General features: G+C 49.9%; 1 protein-coding gene across 3 annotated transcripts in view; it reads left to right on the top strand.

Moving 5' to 3' along the window:
* The window catches only part of FRMPD3 (FERM and PDZ domain containing 3), a 151436-nt gene that overhangs the window by 111180 nt on the left and 26496 nt on the right, over positions 1–13760 (top strand). For all 3 annotated transcript variants that reach the window (XM_024197919.3, XM_026653026.2, XM_029911859.1), the window contains 6 exons: positions 605–736; positions 2416–2535; positions 3277–3413; positions 5411–5537; positions 6392–6481; positions 8524–8703. In XM_024197919.3, coding sequence (XP_024053687.2) covers positions 605–736; positions 2416–2535; positions 3277–3413; positions 5411–5537; positions 6392–6481; positions 8524–8703 — 786 coding nt within the window. The remainder of the gene's footprint in view (positions 1–604; positions 737–2415; positions 2536–3276; positions 3414–5410; positions 5538–6391; positions 6482–8523; positions 8704–13760) is intronic.

Below are 13760 nucleotides of genomic sequence, written 5' to 3'. Positions count from 1 at the left end.
TCATGATCCCCACTCTGGAACTAGCTATAGCTCTTCAGAGCCGGGTCTGACATTCCTTGTACACAGCTGGCCTGGGGAGGGGGTACATTTGCAGCATGGTATGTGGATTATTATTAAGCCTGTTAAGCCCATTAACAATAACAGGCTGTTCTCCTAATTCCCAGCGCAGCCTGATTGGAAACATCCCCTCTGTTATAACAGTACTGACCAGTCAGAGATTTACATCTGCTCATCTAATACTCTGCCTTCTGTCCTCCCACGGGTAGTGGAATGGCCCGAGGTCTCTTTTATAAAGACATGTCCCCTAATGCAATGAGGGATCGCTCCTTTACTGTTGCCGTAAGGGAGGTTCCCTTAGACTCCCTTTGAGCTAGGTGCAGAGTAATACATTGCTATTGCACTGGCTATGGTCTGTTTAGCTAGTAGTTCTCAGATAACACTCTCCCAGGGCCTATGGAAAGGAACACGGAGCTGGGCTGCATAACAACAGTGCCCTGTTATACCCGGAACAGCAGCTCTTGCACCTCCTGCAAACATGCATACAGATGTTACCTGCTGGGCCCATGTAACCCTGCCTGTGTCTCTCTCTGGGTTACATTGCCAGGACGTGATGGTGACGCTACAGGACCGCCTCTCCCTGAGATACATCGAGCATTTTGCCCTGGTCCTGGAGTATTCCAGCCCAGAGCAGAGCCACAAGTTCCTCCTCCTCCAGGACAAGCAGCCCCTGGCCCACGTAAGCTTCTAAGATGCAGGGCTGGACACCTGCCACCAGGCCAAGCATTGTACTTGTAGCAGGAGGTCTGGCTCCATGAGGGTGGGGGGTGGGGAGGTTTCCACCTAGGAAGAAGGAGCTCAGGGCTAGGCTGAAGGTGTAAGATGGAATCAGTTTGGTGACATCAGTCACTGCTGGAAAGGGTCCCACAGGCTCAGTTCTGCATGGGGGAGTCAGTGCTCCGGGGAGGTCCTGAAGGGGCTGCCCAGGGAGAGAAACAATCCGTGATCTATCTGTCATACACTCTCCCATGGCAATGTGGAGATTCTTTTGCCCCCAAGACTGGGATGGTTGGGAGGCCAGCGTTAACTAACATCCTCGGCAAAGCATAGGAGAGCTAGGCAGCTGCCTTCACGTGTGGCCAGGAAATGAATCCAGGACTGCTGGTTATAGCTGCCAGGCATGGTTCCTTACAGTGTTAGACCTAAACGAATGATGTGCTTTAATCCTGCCCCGGAGGGATGAGCTTCTGCTGGGGCAAGAGGGGAATCCAGTCTGCAGGTCCATCCAGCCTGGGGTCCCGGGGGCTCACTGGCCCTGGGGTGAAGGGCATTCAGACTCGCAGTCGTACTTTCTGATTAGCTGATGCAATGGAGACTCTTTTAGTGCCACATGGGGCAAGGAAGGGTTTCCACTGGCAGCTCCTTAGCTATCAGGCTCCCACTGGCACTTCAGCAGGCTCTGGAACCAGTAAGACGGGGAAAGGGGCTGACTGAGTGGCCTGTGGATCTGCCCAGCTGCATGGGAGACTCAGGCTTGATGCCTGGACTGGATGAGGTTGGGAAAGGCGTGGAAGGAAGCAGTGTCCTTAGCCCCGTGATAGGGAGGATGTGCCTCACGTTGTTCTGCAGCGCCCCCTCTGGCCAACTGAGGGGCAGTTCTGATGGTTTGCAAGGAGAGCCCGACCCATTTCTCCTTGGCAAAGGGCAGGGGCTTCCAGGACGGCTTTAGTAAGAGTAATAATAATGTACGTCTTTGGGCTGCTGTACAAACACTGGCTTCGTGTAACCGGGAATCCTCAGCATCCTTCTGGGACACCCCCACACGGGAGAAGATGAAAAGACAGCAAGCCACATTCCCAAAAGGCTTCCCATTTGGGCTCCAATTGTGCAGGCACAAATCCTCAATTGTAGACCTCTAACTGCCTGGTCTGTGAGTGCAGTCAGGTAGCGAGAGGTCTGAGTGTTTGTACGTGCATCTGCACCTGTCTAGTCGAATCTGATCTGATCTATGGGGTTGATATGACCTTGGTCTATAAGTGCCTGCAAAACTGGGCTTGTAATGCCTCTATAACTCTGCCGGAGCCCCACAGCCTCTTGCAGGAATGGCCCTGAATCCTGTCAGCTCCTCTCAGTGAGGCTGCCTGACCTCCCTGGCAGAGATGGGCTGAGCTGTGAAGTTCCAATCCAGCTCTGAATTCCCCTAGAGTTTGGTGCATTGTGCCCCAGTGTACCAGTTTGGGCTGATCTCAGTTTCCAGGGTGAGTAAAGTGGGCAGGGAAGGACAGGGAACGGCAGGGGAAGGGGGCTGTGAAATGCACGGGGTGCAGAGCTGGATAAAGGACTGCTCCCCACTCTGCTGCCTTACGACAGCAACTCCTGCTTCTTGCCTCACCTGCTCTTGTTCATCCCCTGGGACAGGTGGTGCAGAGGACACATTATCAGGGGATGCGATGCCTCTTCCGTGTGAGCTTCTTCCCCAAAGACCCGGTGGAGCTGCTGCATCGAGACCCAGCAGCGTTTGAGTACCTGTACATCCAGGTAGGGGGAAGGACAGACAGAAAGTCAGGCTCGTGGCTGATAGAAATACAGCCTCATTGCTGTTCTCGGGTCACTTGAGTCCCAGCATTACCCAATGTGCTTTGCATTGCCCTTCTAGTGCCACTCAGAACTCCGGCAGTGAGCTTCCTGCTGGCAGTGCCCTGTCAGTGCCACTCAGAACAGTGGCACTGTGAGCTTCCTGCCAGGGGTGCCCTGCCAGTGCCACTAAGAACACTGGCTCTGTGAGCTTCCTGTCGGCAGTGCCCTGCCAGTGCCACTCAGAACACTGGCACTGTGAGCTTCCTGCCAGGGGTGCCCTGCCAGTGCCACTAAGAACACTGGCTCTGTGAGCTTCCTGTTGGCAGTGCCCTGCCAGTGCCACTCAGAACACTGGCACTGTGAGCTTCCTGCCAGCAGTGCCTTGCCAGTGCCAGCAGTGCCCTGCCAGAAGTAAATCTGTTCCGGGATGGCTGTAACGTTGTGTTCCTCCCCTGCGTTTGATGGAGATGTCAGATACTGTGAAGGCTGGCAGATCAGCTGAGGTGGCAGATGGTAGAAGAAGAAGCCAACCAGTCCATTGCTGTCTGCAGAGCTGCCGGCCTGTGCCTGGCAGCTCGGTGCACTGCCTTCCCAAGGCAGAACTGTCTGGCAGCAACACTGGGATGCTCAGGTGTTGTGTTTGTGAAGCGGCCGAGGGGCCAGCTCCAGTTTGATTCTGAACGGTCTCCTCTCTTACCCCAGAGCCGCAACGATGTGATCAGGGAGCGCTTTGGGATGGACCCCAAGCCAGAGACCCTGCTGAGTTTGGCTGCCCTCCATATCTACATCACCGTCTCCGCCACCCGGCCAGCCCAGAAGGTGTCCCTCAAAACTGTGGAGTGAGTCTTGCTCTCCCAATTCCCCCTTCCCAGCCCTGCCCCCATTCCCCAGCCACGTATCGTTACCTGGCCAGGGCTCCTCCCTTGTCACTGGGGCTCTGCAGGTGAATGTTTCAGGATGAGGCGATGTAGGGTGCAGCTGGAATGCAGGTCAGAATCAGCTGATGGGAAGTGGGTTTGGCAGCAGGCCCAGCACAATGCTGTTGATAGGACACACAGAACATTTGCAAAGAGATGCCTGAAACCAGCAGGCTTTCATTACAAACACCAGACCCAGCACAGGCTGGTGGAGAAGTTTGCTGTGAACCTGGGGCCGTTTCCTGATTTACACCTTGGCGTCCAAAGCAGGCAAACCTGATGGGGCTGTATAATTCCAGCATACAATTGTAGCAATGCTTTGCATTTCCCTGTCCTGGGTCATTTGAGGCTTCCAGATTATGTTTCAATCAATAATGAATTAATCTTCACAGTCCTGCCCCGCCCATCCTATGAGGTAGGTAGGTAGGTATTATCCCCTTTTCACATATGGAGAAACTGAAGCATACAGGGGTTAAGGGACCTGGCAAAGTGTCATAGCCAGAAGTAGACCCAAGATCTCCTGAGTCCTGGTTCCCAGCTCTAACCATTAGAGAATCCTTCCTTGCTAGCTGAAACTGAGTGGTTCTGAATGTTGCTTTGAAATCAGGGTTGGTTCAACCCCCAAATGCAGCGGATGCAGCACTCCTTGATGGGAGGCCAAAGAGACCATTCTCTTAGCCCTGGCAGACCAAAACGGCCAAGGTTCAGCCTTCTTCACTGCTTGTGGTGCCCTGTAGACGCTTAGCAATGGCTTTGGTGCCCTCTGTTGGCAAGAGGGTGCTTCAGTGTCCCAATAACTGTTTCCAGCTCCTGTCTGCCTCTCCACTCCCATCCTTTGCACCCTGCCAGCTGGCTCCCTGAGATCCAGCCAAATATGGCCAGAAGAATGGAGCTGTGGCACATCAGGCAATGCCTGCAGATTGCGCGGGAGGGGAGGAGAGCGCAAGCTGGGTACTCAGAATCATCTTCGCCGCAGTCTGGTGTCAATAGTCAACCTGTAGAACGTTCCCCCTCCTCCTGTGCAGTAGATTGCAGGGCAGAATGTGTGCCATCCCATGTGAGCAGGGGAGGAATAATCCAGCCATCATCCTGGACATGCACTAGGCAGCCAGTCCTTGGCAGACTGAGGTTTCTCATCTCAGCAGTAAGAATCCATTCCTCCTGAGCCCAAAACTCCAGCCCCCTTGATGCAGCCTGAAGTGAAGCGTATGAGCTACCAAAGTCTGTGCTAGCATCACACTGGGAGAGAGGCCCTGATTGGGAGCCATGTGGGGCAGAGACCTTGTCTGTAAAGAACCTAACAGATTAGAAATAATACACGATTGTAATAATGGTGGAATGGGAGAGAACTCCTCCTGTCTCTCCAGTCACTTGGAATAAGGACAAGCTCTGGATTTGTTTGCCTCTCTGGAGTGGACTTGAGGTACTTACTGGTTTGGAAGCAGAAACAATGTAGTGAAGTGGGGGAATCAACACTTACTTGGTTATAAATGTGGCTGGGTCTTTGTAAACCAGCAGTAGCGTTAGAAACCGGGGTCCAAATTCAGACCTGATGTCAATGGGTGAGACTCTGTTGACTTCAGAGTAGTTACACCCACTGACACCAGGGCTGAATTTGGCCCCAGATTTGTATCTTGCAGTGAAACCCTACCTTGCTTCTCATCCCCATCCCCTACACCAGAACTCCCCAGCGGTAGGATCTGCATCTGACCACTTCCTGATTCACTCTGCTAAGGTAGCAGGAGGGCTTAGAGGAGGCCCACTGGTGTCTCAGAGCTGCTCCCCACCCACACACACCTGCCCTCAGGTTCTGGCCATGTGTATTGTTCTCCTCCTTCCCCTCCATTCTCTGTCATCTTCTCTCCCTTCTGAGCACCTGCTGCGCTCTCTCCTCTCTCTGAAGTCATTTCTGCTTGCAGGAAGGAGTGGGGGCTGGAGCCGTTTCTGCCTCCTTCACTTCTGCAGCTCATCAAAGAGAAGAGCCTTCGGAAATCTCTCTCTCAGCAGCTGAAGGCCCATCAGAACCAGCCGCCCAGTGGCACCAAGGTAAGCAGAAGCCAGCGCAGCCCCACCATGGGTTCTGGGTGGGGAGTGCTGCAGCTGGTATGTGCCAGCAGCAGCTTTTATGTTTTCACTTGCTATTAGTGTGCATGGCTAGCCAGGGATTCGTGTTATTGTATGCAATTGATGTTTAAGTCCATTACAGTGTGCTGTAAATCCCCAGGGGTGACAGCCCGCTAGCCTGCTCTTTGTCATGAATCCATTTGCCAGGGTGATCTGGATTTCACAGCAGTAAACCGTGGTGGAGCACAATCAGTTCAGATAAACTAAGAACCACCAGAAACTTGGCCAAAAAGTCACCAGTTTAGTTAACTTGGCTTTAGGATTATTTTCCCATTTTGTGCTTCCGAGCAACAAGAGTCAGATGCGTGGCAATGCCCCAGGAGAGGGGCCTGTCTGCCCATCCAGCCCCTGCCATTGCTGGAGTTCCTGTGAGGGAGGCCACTTCTCATGGGAGCTGTAGATCCCAGAAGGACACATCATCCTCTAAGGGTTTACAGAAGTACCTGCATGTCTGAATGGACGTTCTCCTTCTCTGGGCCAAAAAACTTTTAGACGTTTGCCCTGCCCCACTGCAAAATAAACTATCTGTTTCCAACAACAGCAGCTACTTGCCTTCAGTTGTTAAGGGAGCACAGCTGCCATCTCCACATCACCTGGGGATGTCTCCATGTCACGAATTATTTGAGGCACAATGGCAAATTCTAAACCCCCCAAAACTGTGCACCAAGCACTCCCCAAGCTTCTGGAGAGGACCTTCCTTGACTCCTTGTTTGGGATCCTCTTAGCTTTTTCAGTCTCTTGAGTCTTTGCCTTGTTACACTGATGTATTTCCTCAGGTTTCAACAACCCAGGCAAAGCTCCAGTATCTGCGGATCTTGAATGAGCTTCCGACCTTTGCAGGAGTCCTCTTCAACACAGTGGGACTGGTATGGTAATTCCAGCACGATACAGAGTAGACCATCCTCATGATTTTGGGTGGGTCTTTATGGGTTCTGAGGGTGCCGCATAATTGGCAGTTGGCCTTTGGCATGCACAACAGCGTATGCACATGCACGCACATGCACGAATGTGCACAGGTGTCCATGATCTCCAAATAAAGGACAGAACATTTCCCAGATTCTAATGAACTCCCCCGGTGTGAGGTCACAATATTAGTCTGCCCATAAAACCTTCAGAGTCTCCACTGACTACAGGCCAGATCCTCAGCTGGTATGAATTGTAACTCTGTGGTAGTCAATGAATCAGTGCCAATTTCTACCAGATGAGGATTGGGCCCTTTGTGTCTGTAGTTGTTTAATTAGATGATCTTCTACCCAATTAATTTAAAGGGCCTCAGCCGTGCTCTTAAATCCCAGCTCCACTATAGAAATCCTGTTTGCCAGGGTTTGCAGCTGTAAACGTTTAGTGGCTGTCCTGTCGTTGGCCCTTGGACATCTCATCTTTCCCTCCCCCTCCATGAGTGTCTGTGAGGCCTGGAAGCATGTGAAGGGATCCTCGATGGAGGACCGAGTCCCAGGAAACGTTCCCTGTTCTGTCTTTGCGATGAATACATCAGACAGCCTTGAAATTTCTGTGATTAGCAATCCCAGCCTGTCCATTGGTCTGCAGTGTCTTGGAAGCTGTTACACTGATATAATCTGCCTGGGCATAGTCCACTCCTTCCGCCTACTTGTCATCCCCATTAAAATCATCCTCATCAACACACCCTCATTTTGTCCACTGCAGGATGAAGGCCACGCAGCCAAACCATGAGCACATAGGACCTGCCAAGGTTCCCAGTTGCCTGGCTCATCTCCATCTCTAGTGGCCCTTGTGCCACCTTCCATCCATGGCTCTCCATTCTGTTGTAAGTTTCATCCATTTGCTATCGTTCCTTCCTGCCACACAGACTGTACCCACTTTCACGATGTCCTCTTACCTTGCTTCCTTCCCCATTGGTTTGGTCTGCAGCATGTTTTTTACTTGCTTCTTCATAATTATGTAAAAACTCCAAAAGCGCCTATCCCAACAGCTCCAAGCACTCCATAAAAAAAGATCCAGACTATATTAAGCACAGTGTGGTTGAGGGATTAGAGCAGGGGAGTGGGCGTCAGGTCTCCTGCCTCCCATTCCTGGGTTCTGACACTGACTTGCTGCATATCCTTGGGCAAGTGACGTCTCTCCATGCCTCAGTTTCCTCAAATGTAAAATGAAGGTAGGGATATTGATCTAGCGTGTCCAGGAGGGGCCCAGAGAGTTCATAAAGCACTTTGACATGCTCAGATGAAAGGCTCAACGGAGGTGCAATATATGCATTAGGGCAATAATAGTGTGATCTTCATCATTATTTTCCTCTGTGTGTTTGTCCAACCTGTAGCTTTCCCTTCACGTTCCAGTTTAGCACCATGTGTCATGGCTGGAAGGGCCAGGTCAATACTGATTGCCATTGTTAATCAGAGATCAGCTTCTTATTTTCCTTTATTGTTCCGTAAAATTCCTCCCCAACCCCTCTCGTCCTCCTCCCCTTTCACCGGCCTCCTCCTCCTCAGAGGTGATTTAAAACCCGCCATCTTTGTAACATGCTTTTACTTTTCTGTAGCGCGACAACAGGCCTGAATATTTCATGCAGACAATCAGTTCTGCTATTTATTTTTAAATAGTCTTGGCAACCTGCGTGCTGTTCCGAGGTGCCATTCCCAACACTGCGTAAAAGGGAGTTAAACTGTTGGAAAGCTCCAGGTGTGTTCTCAGCATTGGCTGCCCCCCCTGCCCTGCATTAAGTATCTCTGGTGCTGTGACCCCTCCCCCCGGCCCAGACCCAGGGTGGACTTCAGCCAGCCGAGTAAATAACGTCTTGGCTACAGACTTGGCTCGGTGTAAGGAACAGAGCTCAGCTGGGGTTGGGCAGGCAGCCTTTTCACATACAGCTGCATGGCATTTTTTCACACGTCTGTCTCTTTTGATTTGGCTGGGGTGGCCGCCCTCTCAGGACGAGAAGCAGCCGGCCACCATGCTCCTGGTGGGCCCCCGCCACGGTATCAGTCATGTCATCGACCTGAAGACCAACCTCACCACGGTGTTGTCAGAGTTCAGCAAGGTCAGCAAGATCCAGCTGTTCAGGGAAAACCAGGGTGTGGCACGAGTGGAGACCAGCATCCTGGATGCCAAGGTAGGCACAAGTTCCTCCCAGGGCAGGTGCAGAAGGAGTCATGGTCTTCAGCTGGGAGAAGGGCTATCAGGGAGGTTCACACGAGATGGCTCAGAGGCTGTGGGTCAGGGCTCCTCTGAGGACTTGTCTTCAGATGGCATTTAGGGCATGAGTGCAGATGTGTTGGTTGGTCTCATCATTAATGTCTCCTGGACACTTGTCCATTGGAGAAGTGGGGTGGTCAAGTAGAGAGTGCACTGGACTGGGAGTCAGGAGACCTGGGTTCTAGTCCTAGCTCTGCTGCTGGCCTGCTGCGTGACCTTGGGCCAGTCACTTCCCCTCTGTTTCCCCTGTGTCTGTCTTGTCCACTTAGAGTGTAAGCTGCCTTGGGTAGGGCCTGGCTCGCTATGCATTTGTAAAGCGTCTGGAACTCTGGTCTTGGTCGGGGTTCCTAAGTGCTACTGTGATACTGTGTGCTTTGACCAGATGCAGGGTTGCAGGTTGGGACTGAGATGACTTTAGTGAGCTGGGTGGAGATTCAGGACATGAGTAGCAGGGAATTCTGTCCTGCCACCAGATCAGGGACAGACAGTGATGACAAATGGACACGTCCTGGGTGGGTCATACCCCTCTGGCAGGTACCCGAGGGGTCTGTCTCTTTCTTACACATCAGTAACACTGGAATAGCTTGGCATGCCAATGAAGCCTCATCGAATTGAACTGAAAAAGTGTTAGGACTGGAGAGCATTGACAATGCTGTTTGAGGGCCCAGTGGGAGCAGCAGGGGTGCTGCAATCAAGACTGAGGCGCACTGTCAGGAGCTGGCACTGCTTTAGTCCTCACTGAACCCCTGCAGTCAGCCCCTCACCTCCGCAAGCAGCCACGCTCTCTGAGAAAGGCTGTAGGAAGGAACCGTTTTAAGAACATCACCTCGCAGGCCTACCGGCCTCCGTTGGCTTTGCCAGCTTCTCCAGCTATGCCTGGCAACCGCAAACACAGGTGATCTCCACAGAATCCTAGGGGCTGGATGCAGAAGAGACCCATCTCTCTGCCAGTGCATGATGACTGTTTCCATTTACTAGGGGTGTGTCCCATCATGGTTGCAGAGTCACAAGCACTGGGATTTTCATCGTCCCCTGGGAGATGCTTCCCCAGGAACTCACTGTCAGGAAGTGTTCTTGATACTCAGCCTAAAGGTTCCCTTTCTTAATATCAGCCCATGACTGAGTCTCTCCCCCTCACCCCCATGTACTGTTCAAAGCAGATGGTCTGTCTCCTTGGTGTGAACATCCTGCTGAGATCTGTGGACTGTTAGCATGTCATCCCTCTTCAGTTGCCACTTAGCCAGGCTTTAGTACTTTTAATCTCTCCCCATCAGTCTCTGCCACTGGCCCCTGATTATTCCTCTAGCAGCCCTCTTATCTGCCTCTAAATTGTCACAATCCTTCTGGTAACAGGGCACCCAGAACTGAAGCAATATTCCAGGCACAGAGCCATAGAGAGTAGGATTGTTACCTCCCTGCTGTGGGATGAGAGACCTCTGTATATGCAGCCCGAATTTGCATTGGCATTGCTTGCTGCGAAATTACATTGCAAGTTCAGGTCTAACTTGCTGTCCACAGACACCTCTAAATCCCTGCCAATACCTCCATGCACGGGCTGAAATTGTGGAAAAGCAGCATCACTTGCCCCATAACCTCAGTCGTGCAGAACACAATGCCATCCACAGCCTCAGGAACAACTCTGACATCATAATCAAAAAGGCTGACAAAGGAAGTGCTGTCGTCATCATGAATAGGTCTGAATATGAACAAGAGGCTGCTAGGCAGCTCTCTAACACCACATTCTACAGGCCATTACCCTCTGATCCCATTGAGGGTTACCAAAAGAAACTACACCATTTGCTCAAGAAACTCTCTGAAAAAGCACAGGAACAAATCTGCACAGACACACCCCTAGAGCCCCGACCAGGGGTATTCTATCTGTTACCCAAGATCCATAAACCTGGAAATCCTGGACGCCCCAGCATCTCAGGCATTGGCACCCTGACAGCAGGATTGTCTGGCTATGTAGACTCTCTCCTCAGGCCAAACGCTACCAGCACTCCCAGCTATCTTCAAGACACCTCTGACTTCCTGAGGAAACTACAATCGATTGGTGATCTTCCAGAAAACACCATCCTGGCCACTGTGGATGTAGAAGCCCTCTACACCAACATTCCACACAAAGATGGACTACAGGCCGTCAGGAACAGTATCCCCAATAATGTCACGGCAAACCTGGTGGCTGAACTTTGTGACTTTGTCCTCACCCACAACTATTTCACATTTGGGGACAATGTATACCTTCAAGTCAGCAGCACTGCTATGGGTACCCACATGGCCCCACAGTATGCCAACATTTTTATGGCTGACTTAGAACAACACTTCCTCAGCTCTCATTCCCTAACGCCCCTACTCTACTTGCGCTATATTGACTGATGTAGGCACCATGAGTGATTCTACAGAGGCAAAAAGAACGAGGAGTACTTGTGGCACCTTAGAGACTAACAAATTTATTTGAGCATAAGCACAGTATGCCAACATTTTTATGGCTGACTTAGAACAACACTTCCTTAGCTCTCGTCCCCTAACTCCCCTACTCTACTTGCGCTACACTGATGACATCTTCATCATCTGAACCTATGGAAAAGAAGCCCTTGAGGAATTCCACCATGATTTCAACAATTTCCATCCCACCATCAACCTCAGCCTGGACCAGTCCACACAAGAGATCCACTTCCTGAACACTACAGTGCTAATAAGCGATGGTCACATAAACACCACCCTATACCGGAAACCTACTGACCATTATACTTACCTACATGCCTCCAGCTTTCATCCAGACCACATCACACGATCCATTGTCTACAGCCAAGCTGTAAGATACAACTGAATTTGCTCCAATCCCTCAGACAGAGACAAACACCTACAAGATCTCTATCAAGAATTCTTAAAACTACAGTACCCACCTGCTGAAGTGAAGAAACAGATTGACAGAGCCAGAAGAATACCCAGAAGTCACCTACTCCAGGACAGGCCCAACAAAGAAAGTAACAGAACGCCACTAGTCATCACCTTCAACTCCCAACTAAAACCTCTCTAATGCATCAACAAGGATCTACAACCTATCCTGAATGACGATCCCTCACTCTCACAGATCTTGGGAGACAGGCCAGTCCTTGCTTACAGACAGCCCCCCAACCTGAAGCAAATACTCACGAGCAACCACACAACAAAATCACTAACCCAGGAACCTATCCCTGCAACAAAGCCCGTTGCCAACTCTGTCCACATATCTATTCAAGGGACACCATCATAGGACCTAATCACATCAGCCACACCATCAGAGGCTTGTTCACCTGCACATCTACCAATGTGATATATGCCATCGTGTGCCAGCAATGCCCCTCTGCCATGTACATTGGCCAAACCGGACAATCTCTACGCAAAAGAATAAATGGACACAAATCAGACATCAAGAATTATAACATTAAAAACCAGTCAGAGAACACTTCAACCTCCCTGGTCACTCAATTACAGACCCAAAAGTCGCAATTCTTCAACAAAAAAACTTCAAAAACCGACTCCAACGAGAAACTGCAGAACTGGAATTAATTTGCAAACTGGACACCATTAAATTTGGCTTGAATAAAGACTGGGTGTGGATGGGTCATTACACAAAGTAAAAACTATTTCCCCATGCTAATTTTTCCCCTACTATTACTCACACCTTCTTGTCAACTGTTTGAAATGGGCCATCCTGATCACTACAAACGTTTTTTTTCTCCTGCTGATAATAGCCCACCTTAATTGATTAGTCTTGTTAGAGTTGGTATGGCAACACCCATTTTTTCATGTTCTCTGTGTATATATATCTTCCTACTGCATTTTCCACTGCATGCCTCTGAAGTGGGTTTTAGCCCACGAAAGCTTATGCCCAAATAAATTTGTTAGTCTCTAAGGTGCCACAAGTACTCCTGTTCTTTTTGCTGATACAGACTAACACGGCTGCTACTCTGAAAGGAGTATCTCTGGTTCACATCATTTCATCCCCACTAGATGCATTAGCTTGAGGTTTTTCAAACTGAATCTCATGCTGTTATTTTTTTGTCCTTGTTTCTAAACCTCCAGGTGTCTTTGTATGAATGGTCTCTCCACAGAGGTGTTCACAAATGCACCATTTGGAATCATCTCCCGAATCCATCCATGTGCTGCTTATTCCCTCTTCTAAATCATTAATGAACATATTAAATATAGACCAAACCTAACACTAATCCCTGGGTCACCCAGCTCGAAACTTCCCCCCTGGATACTCAATGCTTTGCTCTTTACCATAACCTTGTCTTTCTGGTCCTTCAGGCAGTTTGCAGCCCACATGCCAGTGTCCATAATCCAAACAGTCTGAATTAACTGAGGAGTGAGATTTTATAGGACACTGTATCAAATGTTTGCCTAAACTACAAGTAGTTCCCATCCTCTACGAATTCTGTAACTGCATCACAAAAGCAATCAAGTGTATCTGGCCCAATGTGCTCTTGTTCTTTACAGACCTGTGCAGTTTATTGTGCGTGGTTCCACTGTAGTACCAGGTTGCTTATTTTTCCATTTGTTCTATTCATTTACATATGAATAGCTTTATGGGCTCGTAATCTCTCAGATCACTCTCTTTTCCTTTGCGGAAATTCAATATTAGGTTTGCTTTTTGCCAGTCTTCTGATACTTCCTAGGTTTTCCCACAACTTTTCAAAATTCATTGTCAGTGAGATGGTTTGTGTGCTGATTCCTTTAAGGCCTGATCCAATACTCATTTACCTTTTTGGAAATGCTCCCATTGACTTCCATGGACAGTGGATACCCTAGCATTCATGTCATCCAGATTAGCCGATTGATATCAGTACAGATTTTCCAAGTGTTCCCTCATCTGGTCTTTATCGATAATTGTTGTTTTAACAAGGACTCCTGGTTTCCATGTTTTTCCAGCTTCTTTTCTTTATTTTTCTGGAAACATCCAAACAAAGCAGTTCAGGTTCTCAGCTA

Source organism: Terrapene carolina, unplaced genomic scaffold (genome assembly GCF_002925995.2).
Source record: "Terrapene carolina triunguis isolate 2854851 unplaced genomic scaffold, T_m_triunguis-2.0 Scaffold131, whole genome shotgun sequence".
Taxonomy (NCBI): domain Eukaryota; kingdom Metazoa; phylum Chordata; order Testudines; family Emydidae; genus Terrapene; species Terrapene triunguis.
Note: the sequence above shows the minus strand (reverse complement) of the source record. Positions and strands in the feature narration are given on the sequence as shown.